The sequence below is a fragment of the Oncorhynchus mykiss genome, chromosome 12 (assembly GCF_057628025.1).
Source record: "Oncorhynchus mykiss isolate SJ-2025 chromosome 12, ASM5762802v1, whole genome shotgun sequence".
NCBI classification, from domain to species: Eukaryota; Metazoa; Chordata; class Actinopteri; order Salmoniformes; family Salmonidae; genus Oncorhynchus; species Oncorhynchus mykiss.
This window is the reverse complement of record NC_143033.1, coordinates 31,870,977-31,895,287: the sequence shown is the minus strand read 5'-3', so window position 1 is coordinate 31,895,287 and position 24,311 is coordinate 31,870,977. Positions and strand designations below refer to the sequence as shown.

The 24,311-nt window shown below is 44.0% G+C and overlaps 1 protein-coding gene across 4 annotated transcripts; it reads left to right on the top strand.

Annotated features, from left to right (window-relative positions):
• The first annotated feature begins 5,180 nt into the window (after positions 1-5,180).
• On the top strand, positions 5,181-21,997 carry mmp (matrix metalloproteinase). 4 transcript variants are annotated; one of them, XM_090191323.1, is made up of 12 exons: positions 5,311-5,449; positions 5,818-5,879; positions 9,747-9,952; positions 11,074-11,318; positions 11,700-11,848; positions 16,098-16,226; positions 16,539-16,700; positions 16,876-17,011; positions 17,175-17,308; positions 21,003-21,162; positions 21,295-21,398; positions 21,612-21,997. In XM_090191323.1, exons 3-12 carry the CDS (start codon positions 9,860-9,862, stop codon positions 21,710-21,712), a joined length of 1,413 nt encoding a protein of 470 aa, XP_090047449.1. In that variant the 5' UTR covers positions 5,311-5,449; positions 5,818-5,879; positions 9,747-9,859; the 3' UTR covers positions 21,713-21,997.
• Positions 21,998-24,311: the final 2,314 nt, after the last annotated feature.

Sequence of the window (24,311 nt, the reverse complement as noted above, 5' to 3'; positions counted from 1 at the left end):
TCCCACAGCTGTCAGCAATTAAATGCTTGTTTTGAAATCCTGGGTTGAATTGACAGGATGCTGTCTGATGAAAGATGTTGCATGATTATGTGATGTGACACTAATTGATAATGATGCCATTTTTACCATATTAATGATTGTCATGTATACTCCCTCTCCGGCACTCGAGGTCACCAAGGCTGCTCATTATTACACACACCTGTCACCATCGTTAAGCACACCAGCGCATCATCAGACTCACCTGGACTCCATCACCTGCCTGATTACCTTCCATATATATGTCACTCCCTTAGGTTCTTTTCCTAGGTGTTATTGTTTCTATTCCAGAGTTTATGTCTGTACATCACCTGTGTTTCTGGTTTTGTTCTATGTAAATGTATTTACTAAATGCAGTCCCTGAAGTTGCTTCCTGAATCCCAGTGTAAAGGTTACAGAATAAAGCTACGCGAAAGGAAAGCACCAGGGAGAGTTTTTTTTGTTGGGTGTCCCTAGCATTGCCAAAAGACAAAGATGGCGCCGACAGACATGGCAGCTCTGCTTCCAGACGAGAAGGAAAGTATTTTTGCGTGTTATTTCATTATTAGCCCAGAACATTTTATGTGTTATTACATACAGTTGAAGTCGGAGGTTTACATACACCTTAGCCAAAGACATTTAAACTCAGTTTTTCAACATTTCTGACATTTAATCCTAGTAAAAATTCCCTGTCTTAAGTCAGTTAGGATCACCACTATTTTAAGAATGTGAAATGTCAGAATAAAGCAGATAATTATTTATTTCAGCTTATACATCTTTCATCACATTCCCAGTGGGTCAGTTTACATTTACTCATTTAGTATTTGGTAGCATTGCCATTAAATTGTTTAACTTGGGTCAAACATTTCGGGTAGCCTTCCCCAAGCTTCCCACAATGAGGTGGGTGAAATTTGGCCCTTTCCTCCTGACAGAGCTGGTGTAACTGAGTCAGGTTTGTATGCCTCCTTGCTCACCCAAGCTTTTTCTGTTCTGCCCACAAATATTCTATAAGATTGAGGTCAGGACTTTGATGGCCACTCTAATACCTTGACTGTGTGATCCTTAAGCCATTTTGCCACATCTTTGGAAGTATGCTTGGGATCATTGTCCATTTGGAAGACCAAGCTATAACTTCCTGACTGATGTCTTGAGATGTTGCGTCAATATATCCACATAATTTCCCTTCCTCATGAAGTCATCTATTTTGTGAAGTGCACCAGTCCCTCCTGCAGCAAAGCACCCCTACCACATGATGCTGCTACCCCCGTGCTTCAAGGTTGGGATGGTGTTCTTCGGCTTGCAAGCCTCCCTTTTACCTACAAACACAACGATGGTCATTATGGCCAAACAGTTCTATTTTTGTTTCATCAGACCAGAGGACATTTCTCCAAAAAGTACGATCTTTGTCCCCATGTGCAGTTGCAAACCGTAGTCTGGCTTTTTTATGGCGGTTTTGGAGCAGTGGCTTCTTCCTTGCTGAGCGGCCTTTCAGGTTATGTCGATATAGGACTCGTTTTTTTTGTGGATATAGATACTTTTGTACCTGTTTACTCCAGCAAGGTCCTTTGCTGTTGTTCTGGGATTGATTTGCACTTTCCACACCAAAGTACGTTCATCTCTAGGGGACAGAACGCGTCTCCTTTCTGAGCAGTTTGACGGCTGCGTGGTCCCATGGTGTTTATACTTGCGTACTATTGTTTTTACAGATGAACGTGGTACATTTAGGCATTTGGAAATTGCTCCCAAGGATGAACAAGATTTGTGGAGGTCTACAATTTTTTTTCTGAGGTCTTGGCTGATTTCTTCTGATTTTCTTATTATGTCAAGCAAGGAGGCACTGAGTTTGAAGGTAGACCTTGAAAAACATCCACATGTACACTTCCAATTGACTCAAATTATGTCAATTAGCCTATCAGGAGCTTCTAAAGCCATGACATAATTTTCTGGACATTTCCAAGCTGTTTAACTTTGGGGTCCCCCTCCTTCTCAATTTCCGCCTAAAGACACACCCTAATCTAACTGCATGTAGCTCAGTCCCAGAAGCAAGGATATGCATATTCTTGGTATCACTTGAAAGGGAACTGTCACGTTCTGACCTGTATTACCTTTGTTTTGTATTTATTTAGTATGGCCAGGGCGTGAGTTGGGTGGGCAGTATATGTTTGTTGTTTTGGGGGATTTCTATGTTTCGGCCTAGTATGGTTCTCAATCAGAGGCAGGTGTCATTAGTTGTCTCTGATTGAGAATCATACTTAGGTAGCCTGGGTTTCACTGTGTGTTTGTGGGTAATTGTTCCTGTCTCTGTGTTTGCACCAGATAGGACTGTTTAGGTTTTCACTTTTCTTGTTTTGTTCAGTCTGTTCATGTATAGTCGTCTTTATTAAAAACATGAATAACCACCACGCCGCATTTTGGTCCGCCTCTCCTTCAGATGAAGAAAACCGTTACAGGAACACTCTGAATTTTGTGGAAATGTGAATTGAATATAACACAATAGATCTGGTAGAAGAAAATACAAGGAAATAAACATACATTTTCTGTTTTTTTATTGTTGTTGCATCTTTCAAATGAACAAGAACAGCCAAACATACAGATAGGATGCTGGGGATGATTTGAATGAAGACCATAAGATAGCAACAATAGCTGAGCAAAGTTTTAGACAGAACTTCAAAAATGAGCGAGCTACATGACATTGAGCATGAAGTCACCCAGGTGTCCAACACAAATGTACCCAAGTGGCCAAATTGGTACAGTGATACATTTTGAAGGAAAGAGCTATATATAAATTACATAAATGCTATTCTAACACACCCCACAAAAATATTTAAAAAAATAATAATAATTAAACAAAACAAGGGTAACTACTTACACATTTTCTATTTACAATATTGTGAAGACCCTCAGTCCTCTACACAATATTGTGCTGCTGGTGCCATGGCCCATAGCAGTCTCTTTCTGCTGTAAAGCAGAGGCTTACTGAACAGGTGGTGCAGGTGATGGGGCATTTCCTGTGACAAAGGGCACAGCGACATCTCCCTGCTGTGCCCTTTTTGCCCGGAGGCACATTCATGCCTGCAGAGATGAATCTGGGCAGGTGAACACCACTGGTTGGAGCAGAAGGGACAGAGGTAGAGTGGACAGAAGGTGCTGCATTGGACTTGCTCTAGCAAGCTCCTGGATAAGCAGCTCCCTGAAGGCTAGCTGTGAGATGGGTGGCTGTCCACAGCTCTTGGCCATTTCCTTCTGGAGGATGAAGGCTTTCACCACAGCAATGTCAATGAAATTATATCAATATTTCTTATACCATTTCATGGTCTTGTGGACAACATTGTAGTATCCTATCAGTGCATCTGACAGGTCCACACCTCACATGCCCTTGTTGTAGTCCTTCACAGCAGCTGGAATGAGAAAAATGTTTGTGGTCCATGCCCCGCTACCGTCCTTCACATGCCTGACAACGTGATCACCACTGAAGGACTTGTGGATAGTTGTGCACATGACCACCTCTCTGGTATTCATCCACTTTACAAAGAGCAGGTCATCTTCACGAATCCATCGCATGGTACCCCGCTCAGCCCGCTTAGGCATGTCATTCACCTTTGTTTTTGGAAAGCCCACTCTGTTGGTCTGAATGCTGCCACAAGCCCACACATCCTGCTTTCTCAGCTCTGTAAACAGGGTAGGGCTTATGTTGAAGTTGTCCACAAACAGTTTGTCGCACTTCCCCAGCAGTTGAAAATCCAATAACTCCATAACGGAATCATAACTCAGTCCATTACCGGTACCGGAAAGCGGTCTCGCTTTCTCTGTCAATTTCCTCTATAATTTGGGTTAAATCTGTATACCTAGACTTTGTTTTAGCTTTTTCTGATTTATTCACCATAATATATATATATATAAACTTGCTGAAAATGCTATTGACTATGTACTACTTTGCATAACACTCGTGGCTCTGTCAAGTAGGATTTGCAAAGGCGAATGAACGTCTTTTACGCCAGAGTTTACGACAAAGGCTGATCTTTGAACGTATAACCTTTACATATTGCAGTTTACCTCAGCTCATTGGCTATCTTCCAAGCTAGATTTCAAGAAGATCAGTGGTCATTGGGCCAAAATAGTCAATCAACGATAGACCGGTCCTACCATTGGTGCGCAATGAGGTCATTGATTGGTGTCTTCAAATCGGTCAATACGTCCTGGGAAAAGAACCATCAAGTATGGTTGTGTTAGTAACAACCAGAGGATTGCAATGAAACCAACCATGACTGGATAAACGTTTTGTTTAGTGTTGTTTAGTGTTTAGTGTGTTAGGCTATATAAATGGATGTTATCAAACATTCACTGTGTAGTTAGGACACTTGGCATTGTCACCAGAGGAAGATCTTCAAATGTAAGCGATTTGTTATTTCTGACTTTCGTGATAGTTATGCTTGGTTGGAAAATACTAGTAATACTTGTGTGTGCGGGGCGCTGTCCTCAGAAAATCGCTTGGTTCGCTTTCGCAGTAAATCCTTTTGGAAATCTGACACAGCGGCTGGATTAATAAAACGTTAATCTTTTAAATTATGTAAGATGCATGTATTTACAAGAATGTTTAATACAACGAATGGTGTATTTAGAATATTAGCACTCTGCAGTTTCACCGGATGTTGGCCTGGTGGGACTGTAGCGTCTCACCTACCCTAAAGAGGTTAACCTGTTAGAGCTCTAGGGGCGCTATTTCATTTTTGGATAAAAAACGTTCCCGTTTTAAGCGCGATATTTTGTCACGAAAAGATGCTCGACTATGCATATTCTTGACAGTTTTGGAAAGAAAACACTCTGAAGTTTCAGAATCTGCAAAGATTTTGTCTGTAAGTGCCCCAGAACTCATTTTACAGGCAAAACCAAGATGATGCATCACCCAGGAATTAGCAGAATTTCTGAAGCTCTGTTTTCCATTCTCTCCTTATATGGCTGTGATTGCGCAACGAATGAGCCTACACTTTCTGTCGTTCGCCCAAGGTCTTAGCAGCATTGTGACGTATTTGTAGGCATATCATTGGAAGATTGACCATAAGAGACTACATTTTCCAAGTGTCCGCCTGGTGTCCTGCGTCGAATTCGGTGCGCAATTACCAGCTGCTTCTACTTTACCATTTGATTCAGGGGAGAAAGCATGTGTCCAAGAACGATGTATCAATGAAGAGATATGTGAAAAACACCTTGATGATTGATTCTAAACAACGTTTGCCATGTTTTCAGTCGATATTATGGAGTTAATTTGGAAAAAAGTTCACGTTTTGAGGACTGAATTTTGGGATTTTTTTTGGTAGCCAAATGTGATGTATAAAACGGAGCTATTTCTAATACACAAGGAATCTTTTTGGAAAAACTGAGCATCTGCTATCTAACTGAGAGTATCCTCATTGAAAACATCAGAAGTTCTTCAAAGGTAAATGATTTTATTTGAAGGCTTTTATGTTTTTGTTAATGTTGCGTGCTGGATGCTAACGCTAATGCTAACGCTAAATGCTAACGCGAAATGCTAACGCTAGCTAGCTACTTTTACACAAATGATTGTTTTCCTATGGTTGAGAAGCATATTTTGAAAATCTGAGATGACAGTGTTGTTTACAAAAGGCTAAGCTTGAGAGATGGCATATTTATTTCATTTCATTTGCGATTTTCATAAATAGTTAACGTTGTGTTATGCTAATGAGCTTGCTGATAGATTTACACAATCCTGGATACAGGGGTTTTTTCATAGCTAAACGTGACGCAGAAAACGGAGCGATTTGTCCTAAACAAATCATCTTTCAGGAAAAACTGAACATTTGCTATCTGAGAGTCTCCTCATTGAAAACATCTGAAGTTCTTCAAAGGTAAATGATTTTATTTGAATGCTTTTCTGTTTTTTTGTGTAAATGTTGCCAGCTGAATGCTAATGCTAAATGCTACGTTAGCCATCAATACTGTTACACAAATGCTTGTTTTGCAATGGTTGAGAAGCATATTTTGAAAATCTGAGATGACAGTGTTGTTAACAAAAGGCTAAGCTTGAGAGCTAGCATATTTATTTCATTTCATTTGCGATTTTCATGAATAGTTAACGTTGCGTTATGGTAATGAGCTTGAGTCTGTATTCACGATCCCGGATCCGGGATGGGGAGATCAGAAAGGTTAAAAAATCGAATTTGAGGAAAACGCTACCGGAGTTCTATCAACACAATGCCTGTAGTACTCGTGCTACAAAAACTATCGACCATGATTATTCCCCCTTCCGGAATAGCTACAGGGCACTCCCACGTTCTCCCTCCATTTTGCTCCCCTCTTCTTATAGGCAGAAACTCAAACAGGAAGTACCCGTGCTAAGGTCTATTCAACGCTGGTCTGACCAATCAGAATGCATGCTTCAATATTATTTTGATCACACGGACTGGGATATGTTCTGGGTTGCCTCAGAGAATAACACTGACGTATACACGGACACGGTGACTGAGTTCATCAGGAAGTGTATAGGGGATGTTGTTCCCACTGTGACTATTAAAACCTATCCAAACCAAAAACCGTGGATAGATGGCAGCATTCACACAAAACTGAAAATGCGAACCATCACATTTAACCATGGCTGGGTGACTGGGAGTATGGTAAAATACAATATTCCCTCTGTAAGGCAATCAAACAGGTAAAACGTCAGTACAGAGACAAAGTGGAGCCGCAATTCAATGACACAAAACGTATGTGGCAGGGTCTAGAGACAATCACGGATTACAAAGGGAAAACCAGCCACATCCCGGCCACCGACGTCTTGCTCCCGGACAAGCTAAACACCTTCTTCGCCCGCTTTGAGGATAACACAGTGCCACCAATGCGGCCCGCTGCCAAGGACCCTCCTTACCTGACACCCTAGACCCACTTCAATTTACATACTGCCCCAACAGAGCCACAGATGATGCAATCACCATTGCACTGCACACTGACCTGTCCCATCTAGAGGAGGAATACTTATGTAAGAATGCTGTTCATTGACTATAGCTGAGCATTTAACACCATAGTACCCTCCAAGCTCAACATCAAGCTTTGGGCCCTGGGTCTAAACCCCGCCCTGTGAAACTGTGTGGACTTCCTAACGGGTTGCCCCCAGGTGGTGAAGGCAGGAAACAACACCTCCACTACGCCGATCCTCAACACAGGGGCCTCACAAGGGTGTGTGCTCAGCCCCCTCGTGTACTCCCTGTTCCTCCATGACTGCGTGGCCACGCACGCCTGCAACTCAATCATAAAGTTTGCAGACAAGGTCCCTGGTGGAGTGGTGCCAGGAAAAAAACATCAACAAAATGAAGAAGCTGATCGTGGACTTCAGGAGACAACAAATAGAACACACCCCTATTCACACGACAAGACTAAAGTGGAGAGTGAAAAGCTCCAAGTTCCTCGTCGTACACATCACTGACAATCTGAAATGGTCCACCCACACAGACAGTGTGGTAAAGAAGGTCCAACAGCACATCTTCAACATCAGGAGGCTGAAGACATTTGGCTTGGCCCATAAGGCCCTCATAAACATTTACAGATGTACAATTGAGGGCATCCTGTCGGCCAGGATCACTGCCTGGCACGGTAACTGCACCGCCTGCAACCACAGGGCTTTGCAAAGGGTGGTAAGGTCTGCCCAATGCATCACCAAGGGTACACTGCCCTCCAGGACACCTACAGATCATGAAGGACATCAGCTGGTGCGCAATGTCTAAAATGAAAAATCTTGAGGTATTGCTCGCCTGAAGTAGAGTACCTTATGATAAGCTGTAGACCACACTATCTACCAAGAGAGTTCTCATCTATATTATTCGTATCGGTCTATTTACCACCACAGAACGAAGCTGGCACTAAGGCCACTCTCAACCAACTCTATAAGGCCATAAGCAAAGAAGAAAATGCTCACCCAGAAGCGGCACTTCTAGAGGCCGGGGACTTTAATGCAGGCAAACTAAATCAGTTTTACCAAATTTCTACCAGCATGTCACATATCTATGCATAGTCACGTCACCTCTACCTACATGTACAAATTATCTCAACTAACCTGTACCCCCACACACTGACTCGGTACCCCTGTATATAGCCTCGTTATTGTTATTCTTATTGTTACTTTTTCTTATATTTTTACTTTAGTCTATTTGGTAAATATTTTCTTAACCAACAGTGCAGTTCAAGAAGAGTTAAGGGCTTATAAGTAAGCATTTCACGGTAAGGTCTACACTTGATTTATTTTGATTTGAACCACCCGAGCCATGACCTGTTCACTCTGCTATCATCCAGAAGGCGAGGTCAGCACAGGTGCATCAAAGCTGGGACCGAGAGACTGAAAAACAGCTTCTATCTCAAGGCCATCAGACTTTTAAATAGCCATCACTAGCAGGCTACCACGCGGTTGCTCTACCCTGCACCTTAGAGGCTACTGCCCTATGTAGAGAGACATGGAATCACTGGTCACTTTAAATAGAACACTAGTCACGTTGATAAAGTTTGCATACTGTTTTACTCATTTTATATGCTTTTCACCCAGTTTAACTTCTCCCTTTCCTACCGCCCGGGTTCCAAGAATGTCAAGCCGGATGCGCTTTCATGCTGCTATAGCCCCACAGCTACTCCCTCGGACCACGAGACCATCCTCACCACCTCGTGTCTGGCGGCGGCACTCAGCAGGGGAATAGAGAATCAGGTCCGTGAGATGCAGCGTTCCCAGCCAGACCCGGAGGGGGGGGGGGGGGCAGATGTTTGTCCCTGACGCTGTCCTCCCCTCAGTATCTGCCACCCGGGCTCCCGTCGGACCCTGGCCTATATACGACAATGCTTTTGGTGGCCTACCATGGTCCCTGACGTGTGTCCGCGTTCGTCGACGCCTGCACGATCTGTGTGCAGAATAAAACTCCTTGGCAAGCTCAGCTCTGGCTGTTCTCCTTCAACCACTTCCTGTCATTCACCGTCCTTGGTAACACATATCCCTGGACTTTGTGGCTGGACTTCCCCCATCTGATGGCAACACCATCATCCTTACAGTAGTGGACTGGTTTTCCAAGGCCGCCTGTTTCATTCCTCTCCCCAAGCTACCCTCTGCCAAAGAGACAGCTCATGGTGCAGCACATCTTCCAGATCCATGGACTCCCAGTGGACATGGTCTCTGACCGGGGTCCTCAGTTCTCATCCCGGTTGTGGAAGGCCTTCTGCACGCTCATTGGGTCGTCGGACAACCTGTCCTCCGAGTTCCACCCCTGTCTAACGGCCAGTCGGAGCGAGCCAATCTGGACCTGGAAACAACTCATCGCTGCCTTGTCTCTGCCAAAACCACCACCTGAAGCCAGCAACTCATCTAGGTTGAGTATGCCCGCAACACCCTCCCCTACTCTGTCACTGGTCTCTCGCCGTTTGAGTGTTCCCTGGGATATCTGCCCCCGATCTTCCCGGAGGAAGAGGTCGGCATACCCTCTGCCCAGATGTTTGTCCGCTGCTGTTGCCGGACCTGGAAGAGAGCTCAGTTGGCTCTTCTCAAGACCACTTCCAGGTATCGATGACAGGCAGACCACCACTGGCTTTTCACTAGGGATCTGCCCCTCGGGCCCTCTCCCCATCTCCAAGATTCTTAGCCTCCCTGCTGTTCGTCTTCTGCTGCCCCACACCCTCTGTATACATTCCACTTTTCATGTGTCTAGGATTAAACCTATGTCTCACAGCACTTTGTCTCCTGTTTCCAGGCCCACCCCTCTCCTCCGTCTCATCAACGGCCAACTAGCGTACACGGTGAGGCGCCTCCTGAAGGTTTGACCACGGGGCAGGGGATTCCAGTAGCTGGTTGACTGGGAGGGTTATGGCCCGAAGGAGAGGTGCTGGATCCCCGCTAGGGACATCCTGGACCCAGGCATCATCGCTGAGTTCCACCGCTGGCACCCCGGTCAATCAGGTATCGGTCAATCAGGTATGCACCCAGGTAGGACACCAGGTTGCTACTGTCACACCCTGATCTGTTTCACCTATCTTGGTGCTTGTCTCCACCCCCCTCCAGATGTCACCCATCTTCCCCATTATCCCCGGTGCATTTATACCTGTGTTATCTGTCTGTTGCCAGTTCATTTTGTCTCATCAAGCCTACCAGCATTTTTTCCCGTACTCTCTTGTTAGTTCCTGTTTTCTAGTTCTCCCGGGTTTTTGACCATTCGGCCTGCCCTGACCCTGAGCCTGCCTGCCGTTCTGTACCTTACGGACTGCCCTGGATTACTGATTACCTCCACCTGCCCTTGACCTGTTTATCTTCCCCCTGTTTCGAAAATGAACATTTGTCACTTTGAACTTTGTCTGCATCTTGGTCTTAACCTGAGGTCTGATAATTTAGCTGATTTGACTATTGATTTGATTTTTGTGTCTAAATCAATTTGAGGGTATTTTTTCCTCCAAATTATAGTACATAATGAACGGTTAGATGTAGTGATAAAAAGTACACACTTCATTGGGATATAACATGATTATCATAACAATCAATGACAAATAACAAATATGACAATGTGTAAATATAGTAGATGAAGGCAGGGTTTTTGTCTTTGTCATAATTCCTTTGTTGTGGAAAATGTATTTGGTGATGTCATCACCTTGATTTCCTTCCTCTTGTTTGATGGAGAGGGTTTTGACAGTTATTACTCACCTGAGACATTGCTCAACTTCCCATGCTTTAAGCGTATATAAGACATCCCCTGGCCACACACCACACAAACAAGAACCTCTCAAGAAAGAAGCATCATGAAGACTTTCAATCTGTGCTTACTACTAGTCAACCTGGCAATAGTGGTTTACTCTTTGCCAATATTGCCACCTACTGAAGAAGATGAAGCCCTTGCAGATGTATGATTATTGTCAAATATTTTGGAAGGAAGGTCTTTATGGGTTTTACAACTGAAAATATTATGATGGAACAGATGTGTGCATGCAACTTCATATGGCTCAGTCAGGTTGAATGTGTTATATTATATTCATAACACTGTAGTAAATGGTACTATCGTTATAACATCATGCTTGCTGTGTTTTCTGTAGACATACCTGAAGACGTTCTTTAACCTGACGGAGGAGACGGGTCCAATGTTCAGACGGGGGCCCAGCCAGCGGAGCAGGAAAGTCAGCGAGATGCAGAGGTTCTTTGGCCTCAAGGTGACAGGAACCTTGGACGCTGAGACCGTAAAGATGATGAAGAAGCCACGCTGCGGGTTACCTGACGTCCAACTCGGCCGATTCACCACCTTCGATAACCTTAAGTGGCCAACAAACCAGCTTACCTACAGGTGAGAGGAGTGAGAAAAACAAGTTGACCATGGTGAATTGATACTAAGCAAAAATAGGGTTTGTAATGTTAACATTTAGTTAGTTGCAGTACCAATTAGGTTGTCTGTAAACTTTGAGAAAAACACTAAACTACACCAAACTGTTTGTTGCACTCACCACAGTAGGTCGCTCTGGATAAGAGCATCTGCTAAATGACTCAAATGTAAAACAAAATGTAAATGTGTCAATCATAAAGGTTTTGTATTTGCAAACATCAAATTATACACAGAGACACTGTGAGTGATAGGCCAAAGTCAGGGTTTGCTTAACAAACCCCCCAAAAAATTCAACATTGAGAAATATTTTTCTAATGTTGACTGTTGGTGTATTGTCTTTTTCAGAATTGAGAACTACACTCCTGACATGTCTGTGGCTGAGGTGGACAACTCCATAGAGAGAGCACTACAGGTGTGGGCCAAGGTCTCCCCCCTAAGGTTCACCCGTATCTACCGCGGCACCGCTGACATCATGATCTCCTTCGGCAACAGAAGTAAGAAACTTTTATCTTACCTAACACAATGTTAATGTGACCAACTGAAACAGAATTCAAACAGAATTCAATATTCAATATTTAGAAAGTGTAACCTGGAATTACTTGGATGGGATTCTGAATGTTTGTAAAATCTACTAATAACCTATTATAACAATAATATTGGTAAAATACCATAGGTCTGATGCACCAACATGTCATGCTGTACATGTACACTAAGAATGTATACATTTAAAGATCCACTCCATATATACACACTACCTTTCAAAGGTTTGGGGTCACTTACAAATGTACTTGTTTTTGAAAGAAAAGCATTTTTTTGTCCATTAAAATAACATCAAATTGATCAGAAATACAGTGTAGACATTGTAAATGTTGTAAATGACTACTGTAGCTGGAAACGGCTGATTATATATGGAATATCTACATAGGCGTACAGGGGCCCATTATCAGCAACCATCACTGTGTTCCAATGGCACGTTGTGTTAGCTAATCCAAGTTTTAGAAAACCTTTTTGCAATTATGTTAGCACAGCTGAAAACTGGTGTGGTGATTAAAGAAGCAATACAACTGGCCTTCTTTAGACTACTTGAGTGTCTGGAGCATCAGGATTTCTGGGTTCGATTACAGGCTCAAAATGGCCAGAAACAAAGAACTTTCTTCTGAAACTCATCCGTCTATTCTTGTTCTGAGAAATTAAGGCTATTTCATGCGAGAAATTGCCAAGAAAGTACATTAGTGTCTAGTTTGAGAAACAGACGCCTCACAAGTCCTCAACTGGCAGCTTCATTAAATAGTACCCACAAAACACCAGTCTCAACGACAACAGTGAAGAGGCGACTCCGGGATGCTGGCCTTCTAGGCAGAGTTACAAAGAAAAAGACATCTCAGAATGGCCAATAAAAATAAAATAATATGATGGGCAAAAGAACACAGACACTGGACAGAGGAAGATTGGAAAAAAGTGTTATTGACAGACAAATCTAAGTTTGAGGTGTTCGGATCACAAAGAAGAACATTAGTGAGAGGCATAAAAAATGAAAAGATGCTGGAGGAGTGCTTGACGCTATCTGTCAAGCATGATGGAGACAATGTGATGGTATGGAGGTGCTTTGGTGGTGGTAAAGGGGGAGATTGTACAGGGTAAAAGGGATCTTGAAGAAGGAAGGTTATCACTCCATTTTGCAATGCCATGCAATACTCTGTGGACAGTGCTTAATTGGAGCCAATATCCTCCTACAACAGGACAATGACTCAAAGCACAGCTCCAAAATATGAAATAACTATTTAGGGAAGAAGCAGTCAGCTGGTTTCTGTCTATAATGGAGTGGCCAGCACAGTCACTGGATCTCAACCCTATTGAGGTGTTGTGGGAACAGCTTGACCGTATGGTACATAAGCAGAGCCCATCAAGCCAATCCAACATGTGGGAGGTGCTTCAGGAAGCATGGGGTGAAATATCTTCAGATTACCTCAACAAATTGACAACTAGAATGCCAAAGATCTGCAAGACTGTAAATGCTGAAAACGGTGGATTCTTTGACAAAAGCAAAGTTTGAAGGACACAATTATTTCAATTAAAAATCATTATTTATAATCTTGTCAAAGTCTTTACTATATTTCCTATTCATGTGTCCCTGAACAAAGTGGGGGTCAAAATCAAAAGTAACAGTCAGTATCTGGTGTGGCCACCCGCTGCATTAACTACTGCAGTGTATCTCCTCCTCATGGACTGTGCCAGATTAGCCAGTTCTTGCTGTGAGATGTTACCCCACTCTTCCACCAAGGCACCAAGTTCCCGGACATTTCTGGGGGGAATGGCCCTAGCACTCACCCTCCGATCCAACAGGTCCCAGATGTGCTCAATGGGATTGAGATCCAGGCTCTTTGCTGGCCATGGCAGAACACTGACATTCCTGTCTTGCAGGAAGTCACACACAGAACGAACGTGTCATGTCAGGATGAGCCTGCAGGAAGGGTACCACATGAGGGAGGAGGATGTCTTCCCTGTAACGCACAGCGTTGAGATTGCCTGCAATGACAACAAGCTCAGGCCGATGATGCTATGACACACTGCCCGAGACCATGACGGACCCTCCACCTCCAAATTGATCCCGCTCCAGAGTACAGGCCTCGGTGTAATGCTCATTCCTTCGACGATAAGCGCGAATCTGACCATCACCCCTGGTGAAACAAAACAGTGACTCGTCAGTGAAGAGCACTTTTGCCAGTCCAGTCTGGTCCAGCGACAGTGGGTTTGTGCCCATAGGCAACATTGTTGCCGGGGATGTCTGGTGAGGACCTGCCTTACAATAGGCCTACAAGCCCTCAGTCCAGCCTCTCTCAGCCTATTGTGGACAGTCTGAGCACTGATGGAGGGACTGTGTGTTCCTGTTGTAACTCAGGCAGTTGTTGTTGCCATCCTGTACCTGTCCCACAGGTGTGATGTTCGGATGTACCGATCCTGTGCAGGTGTTACACGTGGTCTGCCACTGCGAGGAAGATCAGCTGTCCGTCCTGTCTCCCTGTAGCGCTGTCTTAGGTGTCTCACAGTACGGACATTGCAATTTATTGCCCTGGCCACATCTGCAGTCCTCATGCCTCCTTGCAGCATGCCTACAGCATGTTCACGCAGATGTGCAGGGACCCTGGGCATCTTTCTTTTGGTGTTTTTCAGAGTCAGTAGAAAGGCCTCTTTAGTGTCCTAAGTTTTCAGAACTGTGACCTAAATTGCCTAACGTCTGTAAGCTGTTCGTGTCTTAATGACAGTTCCACAGGTGCATGTTCATTAATTGTTTATGGTTCATTGAACAAGCATGTGTTTAACCCCTTTACAATGAAGATCTGTGAAGTTATTTGGATTTTTACAAATTATCTTTGAAAGACAGGGCCCTGAATTTTTGGGCTGAGTTTATATATATATATTTTAATTTCTTTGTTGAAAAACATAATTCCAAGTATAATTAGTAAAGTCAGTCGTTGACTTTGAGTAAAAGTTAAAAAGTTAAGATACCTTAAGAGACAATTACTCAAGTAAAAGTGAAAGCCATCCAGTAAAATACTACTTTAAAAGTCTAAAAGTATTTGGTTTTGAATATACTTAAGTATCAAAAGTATATGTAATTGCTCAAATATACTTAAGTATTGAAAGTAAAAGTTTAAATCGTTTCAAATTCTCTATTTTAAACAAACTAGAAGGCACCATTTATTCACTGATAACCTGGGGCACACTCCAACACTCTGACAAAATAAGCAGTGTTTAGTGAGTCCACCAGATCAGAGGCAATAGGGATGACCAGGGATGTTCTGTTGATAAGTGTGCGAATTTGACAATTTTCCTGTCCTGTTAGACATTCAAAATGTAATGAGTACTTTTGGGTGTCAGGGAAAATGTATGGAGTAAAAAGTACATTTTCTTTAGGAATGTAGTGAAAATATAAGTAGAGTACAGGTACCCCAAAAAACAACTTAAGTAGTACTTTAAAGTATTTTTACTTAAGTACCTTACACCACTGAGTAAAGTCCACACCCTTAAGGGTGAAAAAACAAAATAGTGTTTTTTTTTTACACAATTGCTAAATTCGGTTGGTCTGGTGGGTGCACTCTGATATCATTGGCCTCCCCCTTGCTTATGGCAACAACAGAGGAGCAATAGTGGAAAGGCCAACCCACCCCAACTTGTTCCATGTAATTAGGAGCCCTGCACCATCTACTAAAATTCACCTTTTGTGAGGTAAATCAGGTGATAACTGAGGTGCTAGGGAGGCTGAAATGGGTCTTCAAAACTGAAACATGAAAGACAGACACTTAAAGCTCTCAGGATGTTTGAGTAGCAGGGTTAGAAAGGGAGAGCGGGAGATATAGTACCTGTGGAGGATCCACTCTTTACATTCCTCCTGTCAGAGCACAGTGCAGGTATATTCAGACATTATTACAGTATTCCCTGACAAAAAGCTTTGAAACAGAGGTGCACCCTACGCCCATCCCACTTACATAACCAACATCATCACCACTCGTAAAAAAAAACACATGACATCAGTATCAGATCACTGCTTGTCCCCCTCACTGTAATCTGTCTACAGTTTGACGAGTTGAAAGAGTGTTAATTAGAGTCACTTTGCCTTATTACATTGGGCCCCTATAAGTGCATCGGTTTGAGAAACTAACATAAATAATTCATTTTTTTTATACAGTGTGCATTTGTCCTCATCTCTGATGGCTCATACTATTATTTCTCCTGTCTGTGTAGATCATGGTGATTTCTACCCCTTCGATGGCCCTGAAGGCACCCTGGCCCATGCCTTCTCCCCCGGCGCTGACATTGGAGGAGATGCTCATTTTGATGATGACGAGTACTTCACCTTCAGCTCAACCAGAGGTGAGAACCTCTATCACAACAATAAATGTGGAAAATAACTTAATTTACTACATTACCCTGTTTCAAATGTAGGACAATCCTGGGTGAAGTGTCAGGTAACCGAGGGGTTAAGAGCATTGGGTCAGTAACAGAAAGGTTGTTGATTTGAATAACCAAGTCGACTAGGTGAAAAATATATCAATGTGCCCTTGAACAAGGCACTTAATCCTAATAGCTTTTGTAAGTCGCTCTGGTTAAAAGCGTCTGCTAAAATGTAAATGTCATGAAAATGTCCACAACAGAGTAGAAGAATTATATATTTTCATCATATAGGGTACAACCTGTTCTTGGTGGCTGCCCATGAGTTTGGCCATTCCCTGGGTCTCAGCCACTCCAACGACCCTGGAGCACTGATGTTCCCAGTGTACAGCTACACAGAGCCCAGCACCTTCTCTCTGCCTCGTGATGATGTCACCGGTATCCAGTACATATACGGTCAGTATTAAATTATCTTTTCTCTTTCTGACCTGTTTGATTTACATTTATGTTGCTGTATTCCACTTCTTTTGACTGACTAACAAAAAGGCTCATGCTGAAAATCTCCAAGTAACACATTTTATGAGACTTTCCAATATTGGAACCGGAACTAATGAGTATCTGTGTCCTCCAGGCCCAAACCCAGATGTTAACCCCAACCCAGATAAGCCCGACCCTACACCTGTTTCCACCCCTGATGCCTGTGACCCCACCCTGGTCCTGGATGCTGTCACCACTCTGCGTGGGGAGAAGATGTTCTTCAAGGGCAGGTACAGCACATCATGTAGCCTAGATCAGATGTTCAGTGACTTATGGTAACCTACAGCTCAGACACAGTCAATGAATGACACTGGTTCCCAGAGAAACAAAATGGTTGCCTTTTAATCTGTGATCCAGAGCTCTAACGTTCTGATGACCTCCCTTCATCTTTAGGTTCTTCTGGCGTATTTACCCTCAGAGCAGCAAACCACATCAGAACCTCATCAAGACTTTCTGGCCTGAACTCCCCGACAACATCAATGCTGCTTATGAGAGCCAGCTATCTGACAGAGTGTTCCTCTTTAAAGGTATTGCAGTCACCAATTGCCTCAAATTAGCCCTTGTATGGCTGTAGTCTCCACATGGTGTCTAGACAACAACTGTGGAGGTTACAGCCATATCAGTGCTAGCCTCACTCTTTGCCTGTAATGAATACTGTGTGAATGCATTAAGCTGTTTAATTCAAATCAAATCAAATCAAATTTTATTTGTCACATACACATGGTTAGCAGATGTTAATGCGAGTGTAGCGAAATGCTTGTGCTTCTAGTTCCGACAATGCAGTAATAACAAGTAATCTAACTAACAATTCCAAAACTACTGTCTTGTACACAGTGTAAGGGGATAAAGAATATGTACATAAGGATATATGAATGAGTGATGGTACAGAGCAGCATAGGCAAGATACAGTAGATGGTATCGGGTACAGTATGTACAATGAGATGAGTATGTAAACAAAGTGGCATAGTATAGTATAAAGTGGCTAGTGATACATGTATTACATAAGGATACCGTCGATGATATAGAGTACAGTATATACGTATGCGTATGAGATGAATAATGTAGGGTAAGTAACATTTATATAAGGTAGCATTGTTTAAAGTGGCTAGTGATATATTTACATCATTTCCCATCAATTCCCATTATTAAAGTGGCTGGAGTTGAGTCAGTGTCAGTGTGTTGGCAGCAGCCACTCAGTGTTAGTGGTGGCTGTTTAACAGTCTGATGGCCTTGAGATAGAAGCTGTTTTTCAGTCTCTCGGTCCCAGCTTTGATGCACCTGTACTGACCTCGCCTTCTGGATGATAGCGGGGTGAACAGGCAGTGGCTCGGGTGGTTGATGTCCTTGATGATCTTTATGGCCTTCCTGTGACATCGGGTGGTGTAGGTGTCCTGGAGGGCAGTTAGTTTGCCCCCGGTGATGCGTTGTGCAGACCTCACTACCCTCTGGAGAGCCTTACGGTTGAGGGCGGTGCAGTTGCCATACCAGGCGGTGATACAGCCCGCCAGGATGCTCTCGATTGTGCATCTGTAGAAGTTTGTGAGTGCTTTTGGTGACAAGCCGAATTTCTTCAGCCTCCTGAGGTTGAAGAGGCGCTGCTGCGCCTTCTTCACGATGCCGTCTGTGTGAGTGGACCAATTCAGTTTGTCTGTGATGTGTATGCCGAGGAACTTAAAACTTGCTACCCTCTCCACTACTGTTCCATCGATGTGGATAGGGGGGTGTTCCCTCTGCTGTTTCCTGAAGTCCACAATCATCTCCTTAGTTTTGTTGACGTTGAGTGTGAGGTTGTTTTCCTGACACCACACTCCGAGGGCCCTCACCTCCTCCCTGTAGGCCGTCTCATCGTTGTTGGTAATCAAGCCTACCACTGTTGTGTCGTCCGCAAACTTGATGATTGAGTTGGAGGCGTGCGTGGCCACGCAGTCGTGGGTGAACAGGGAGTACAGGAGAGGGCTCAGAACGCAACCTTGTGGGGCCCCAGTGTTGAGGATCAGCGGGGAGGAGATGTTGTTGCCTACCCTCACCACCTGGGGGCGGCCCGTCAGGAAGTCCAGTACCCAGTTGCACAGGGCGGGGTCGAGACCCAGGGTCTCGAGCTTGATGACGAGCTTGGAGGGTACTATGGTGTTGAATGCCGAGCTGTAGTCGATGAACAGCATTCTCACATAGGTATTCCTCTTGTCCAGATGGGATAGGGCAGTGTGCAGTGTGGTTGAGATTGCATCGTCTGTGGACCTATTTGGGCGGTAAGCAAATTGGAGTGGGTCTAGGGTGTCAGGTAGGGTGGAGGTGATATGGTCCTTGACTAGTCTCTCAAAGCACTTCATGATGACGGATGTGAGTGCTACGGGGCGGTAGTCATTTAGCTCAGTTACCTTAGCTTTCTTGGGAACAGGAACAATGGTGGCCCTCTTGAAGCATGTGGGAACAGCAGACTGGTATAGGGATTGATTGAATATGTCCGTAAACACACCGGCCAGCTGGTCTGCGCATGCTCTGAGGGCGCGGCTGGGGATGCCATCTGGGCCTGCAGCCTTGCGAGGGTTAACACGTTTAAATGTCTTACTCACCTCGGCTGCAGTGAAGGAGAGACCGCATGTTTTCGTTGCAGGCCGTGTCAGTGGCACTGTATTGTCCTCAAAGCGGGCAAAAAAGTTATTTAGTCTGCCTGGGAGCAAGACATCCTGGTCCGTGACTGGGCTGGGTTTCTTCCTGTAGTCCGTGATTGACTGTAGACCCTGCCACATGCCTCTTGTGTCTGAGCCGTTGAATTGAGATTCTACTTTGTCTCTGTACTGGCGCTTAGCTTGTTTGATAGCCTTGCGGAGGGAATAGCTGCACTGTTTGTATTCGGTCATGTTACCAGACACCTTGCCCTGATTAAAAGCAGTGGTTCGCGCTTTCAGTTTCACACGAATGCTGCCATCAATCCACGGTTTCTGGTTAGGGAATGTTTTAATCGTTGCTATGGGAACGACATCTTCAACGCACGTTCTAATGAACTCGCACACCGAATCAGCGTATTCGTCAATGTTGTTATCTGACGCAATACGAAACATCTCCCAGTCCACGTGATGGAAGCAGTCTTGGAGTGTGGAGTCAGCTTGGTCGGACCAGCGTTGGACAGACCTCAGCGTTGGAGCCTCTTGTTTTAGTTTCTGTCTGTAGGCAGGGATCAACAAAATGGAGTCGTGGTCAGCTTTTCCGAAAGGGGGGCGGGGCAGGGCCTTATATGCGTCGCGGAAGTTAGAGTAACAATGGTCCAAGGTCTTTCCTCCCCTGGTTGCGCAATCGATATGCTGATAAAATTTGGGGAGTCTTGTTTTCAGATTAGCCTTGTTAAAATCCCCAGCTACAATGAATGCAGCCTCCGGATAAATTGTTTCCAGTTTGCAGAGAGTTAAATAAAGTTCGTTCAGAGCCATCGATGTGTCTGCTTGGGGGGGGATATATACGGCTGTGATTATAATCGAAGAGAATTCTCTTGGTAGATAATGCGGTCTACATTTGATTGTGAGGAATTCTAAATCAGGTGAACAGAAGGATTTGAGTTCCTGTATGTTTTTTTCATCGCACCCTGTCACGTTAGTCATAAGGCATACGCCCCCGCCCCTCTTTTTACCAGAAAGATGTTTTTTCCTGTCTGCGCGATGCGTGGAGAAACCTGTTGGCTGCACCGCTTCGGATTGCGTCTCTCCAGTAAGCCACGTTTCCGTGAAGCAAAGAACGTTACAGTCTCTGATGTCCCTCTGGAATGCTACCCTTGCTCGGATTTCATCAACCTTGTTGTCAAGAGACTGGACATTGGCAAGAAGAATGCTAGGGAGTGGTGCGCGCTGTGCCCGTCTCCGGAGTCTGACCAGAAGACCGCCTCGTTTCCCTCTCTTTCGGAGTCGTTTTTTTGGGTCGCTGCATAGGATCCACTCCGTTGTCCTGTTTGTAAGGCAGAACACAGGATCCGCGTCGCGAAAAACATATTCTTGGTCGTACTGATGGTGAGTTGATGCTGATCTTATATTCAGTAGTTCTTCTCGACTGTATGTAATGAAACCTAAGATGACCTGGGGTACTAATGTAAGAAATAACACGTAAAAAAACAAAAAACTGCATAGTATCCTAGGAACGCGAAGCGAGGCGGCCATCTCTGTCGGCGCCGGAAGTACATCTCTGGAGTACTTGGAGTCATATCTCAGTAATACTCTGTCTCTGTCCCTGCAGATCATCAGGTCTGGGCTCTCTATGGCTATGACATCGTCCCCGGCTATCCCAGAAACCTGAAGAGCTTGGGTCTGCCCAGGACCGTGAAGAAAGTTGACGCCGCCCTGTACGATGAACATTCTCGCAAGACCTTGTTCTTTGTTGGCGACAACTACTACAGGTTAGTGGAGTCTAGTATATCAATACAAGCAATGTAATTTTTGGTCACTTTTTCTATGTACTGTATGTTGCCATTATACTGTATATTTATGTCAAGAGTATCACAATCTCACTAATATTGCTGTTACCGTAGTTACGATGAGGAAATGAAAAGCATGGACAGAGGTTTCCCCAAGCGTGTGGATGAACAGTTCCCAGGCATGACAAGCAAAGTGACTGCAGCCTTCCAAGTCCGAGGTGAGTGTGATACAGCATCTAAGCACACAACTGTGCATTACAAGCCAAGGAGACGTAAATATACAAAATATTATTTCCTACCTTCTAAAGTATTCATTGAATATAAGAAAATCCCCTTAATAGTCCTTTTAAGTCATATTTTAGATTTTCTTGAGCATTGATAGTTTGTCAGTGTGGCATGTCGCTAACCTCTCTACCCTATATGGTTTTTAGGCTTCACCTACCTCTATAGTGGCCCCTACGTGTTTGAATACAACATGAGGACCAGAAGACAGTTCCGCGTGCTAGGAAACAACTACTTCCTGCCTTGTTAGACCATCGACCATGATGAAACGCTTAAGAAGCAGCCGTGAACAATGATGAATTTAGCCAAATGACAAAGTTGTTTCAAACATGAAGTTGTTGTATTTTTGGGAGATTTTACAGATTTGTTTTCTCTGAAATATTATTGCCATATATCTATTTAAATATATATTTATGTATCTAAATTATTTTATATTTTTCTTGACTAAATAATCTGAAAACATGAATGTATATTGAATATAGGACGAACATATTTGTATATGTTGCATATTCAAATAAATTCCAAGTTTTTGTGATTCTTTGTTTTTGGCTTTTACTATTTATTTTTTATTTCATCTTTATTTAACCAGGTAGGCTAGTTGAGAACAAGTTCTCATTTGCAACTGCGACCTGGTGAAGATAAAGCATAGCTATTCGACACATACAACAACACAGAGTTACACATGGATTAAACAAAACATACAGTCAATAATACAGTCAAAAAAAAGAAAACAACAAGTCTATATACAGTGAGTGCAAATGAGGTAGGATAGGGAGTTAAGGCAATAAATAGGCCATGGTGGCGAAGTAATTACAATATAGCAATTAAACACTGGAATGGTAGATGTGCAGAATATGAATGTGCAAGTAGAGACACTGGGGTGCAAAGAAGCATGATAAATAAATACTGTATGGGGATGAGGTAGGTAAATGGGCTGTTTACAGATGGGCTATGTACAGGTGCAGTGATCTGTGAGCTTCTCTGACAGCTGGTGTTAAAGCTAGTGAGGGAGATATGAGTCTCCAGCTTCAGTGATTTTTGTAGTTCGTTCCAGTCTTTGGCAGCAAAGAACTGGAAGCAAAGACGACCAAACGAGGAATTTGCTTTGGGGGTGACCAGTGAGATATACCTGCTGGAGCGCGTGCTACGAGTGGGTGCTGTTGTGGTGACCAGTGAGCTGAGATAAGGCAGGGCTTTACCTAATAACCTGTAGCCAGTGGGTTTGGCGACGAGTGCGAAGCAAGGGCCAACCAACGAGAGCGTACAGGTCGCAAAGGTGGGTAGTGTATGGGGCTTTGGTGACAAAACAGATGGCACCGTGATAGACTGGACTCAATTTGTTGAGTGTTGGAGGCTATTTTATAGATGACATCACCGAAGTCGAGGATCGGTAGGATGGTCAGTTTTACAAGGGTATGTTTGGCAGCATGAGTGAAGGATGCTTTGTTGTGATATAGGAAGCCAATTATAGATTTAATTTTGGATTGGAGATGCTTAATGTAAGTCTGGAAGGAGAGTTTACAGTCTAACCAGACACCTAGGTATTTGTAGTTGTCCACGTATTCTAAGTCAGAGCCGTGCAGAGTAGTGATGCTTGACGGGCGAGCAGGTGCGGGCAGTGATAGGCTGAATAGCATGCATTTAGTTTTACATGCGTTTAAGAGTAGTTGGAGGCCACGGAAGGAGAGTTGTATGGCATTGAACCTCGTCTGGAGGTTAGCTAACACAGTGTCCAAAAAGGGACCAGAAGTATACAGAAGTATACAGAACTATGGTGGACTTATGGTGGAAACATTATGAAGCAGAGATGTTAATTTGAACCCTTTTCTGATGAAACCTAAGACAACTTTACCAAACAATTAACTTAAACAAATATACAACCAACATGTGGACATCCCTTCAAATGAGTGGATTTGGCTATTTCAGATAGACCCGTTTCTGACAGGTGTATCAAATTGAGCACACAGCTATACAATTTTCATGGACAAACATTGACTGTATATTGGCCCATACTGAAGAGTTCAGTGACTTTCAACATGGCACCGTCATTTGATGCCACCTTTCCAACAAGTCAATTCGTCAAATTTCTGCCCTGTTAGAGCTGCCACGGTCAACTGTAGGTGATGTTATTGTGAAGTGGATACATCTTGGAGCAACAACGGCTCAGCCGCAACATGGTAGGCCACACAAGCTCACAGAACGGGACTGCTGAAGCGCCAAAAAATTGCCTGTCCTCGGTTGCAACACTCACTACCGTGTTCCAAAATGCCACTGGAAGCAATGTCAGCACTATAACTGTTCGTCGGGAGCTTCATTGAAATCGGTTTCCATGGCCGAGCTGCCGCACACAAGCAAAGATCACCATGCGCAATGCCAAGCGTCGGCTGGAGTGGTGTAAAGCTCACCGCCAGCAGTGGAAACGCATTCTCTGGAGTGATGCATCACGCTTCACCATCTGGCAGTCCGACAGACGATTCTGGGTTTAGTGGATGCCAGGAGAATGCTACCTGCTCGAATGCATAGTGTCAACTGTAAAGTTTGGTGGAGGAGGAATAATGGTCTGGGGCTGTTTTTCAACTTTCGGGCTAGGCCCCTTGGTGCCAGTGAAGAGAAATCGTCTCGTTACAGCATCAATGACATTCTAGATTATTCTGTGCTTCCAATTTAGTGGCAATAGTTTGGGGAAGGCCCTATCCTGCATGACAATGCCCCCAGGCACAAAGCTAAGTCCATACACAAATGGTTTGTCGAGATCGGTGTGAAAGAACTTGACTGGCCTGCACAGAGCCCTGACCTCAACCCCATCAAACACCTTTAGGATGAATTGTATAGCCGACTGCGAGCCAGGC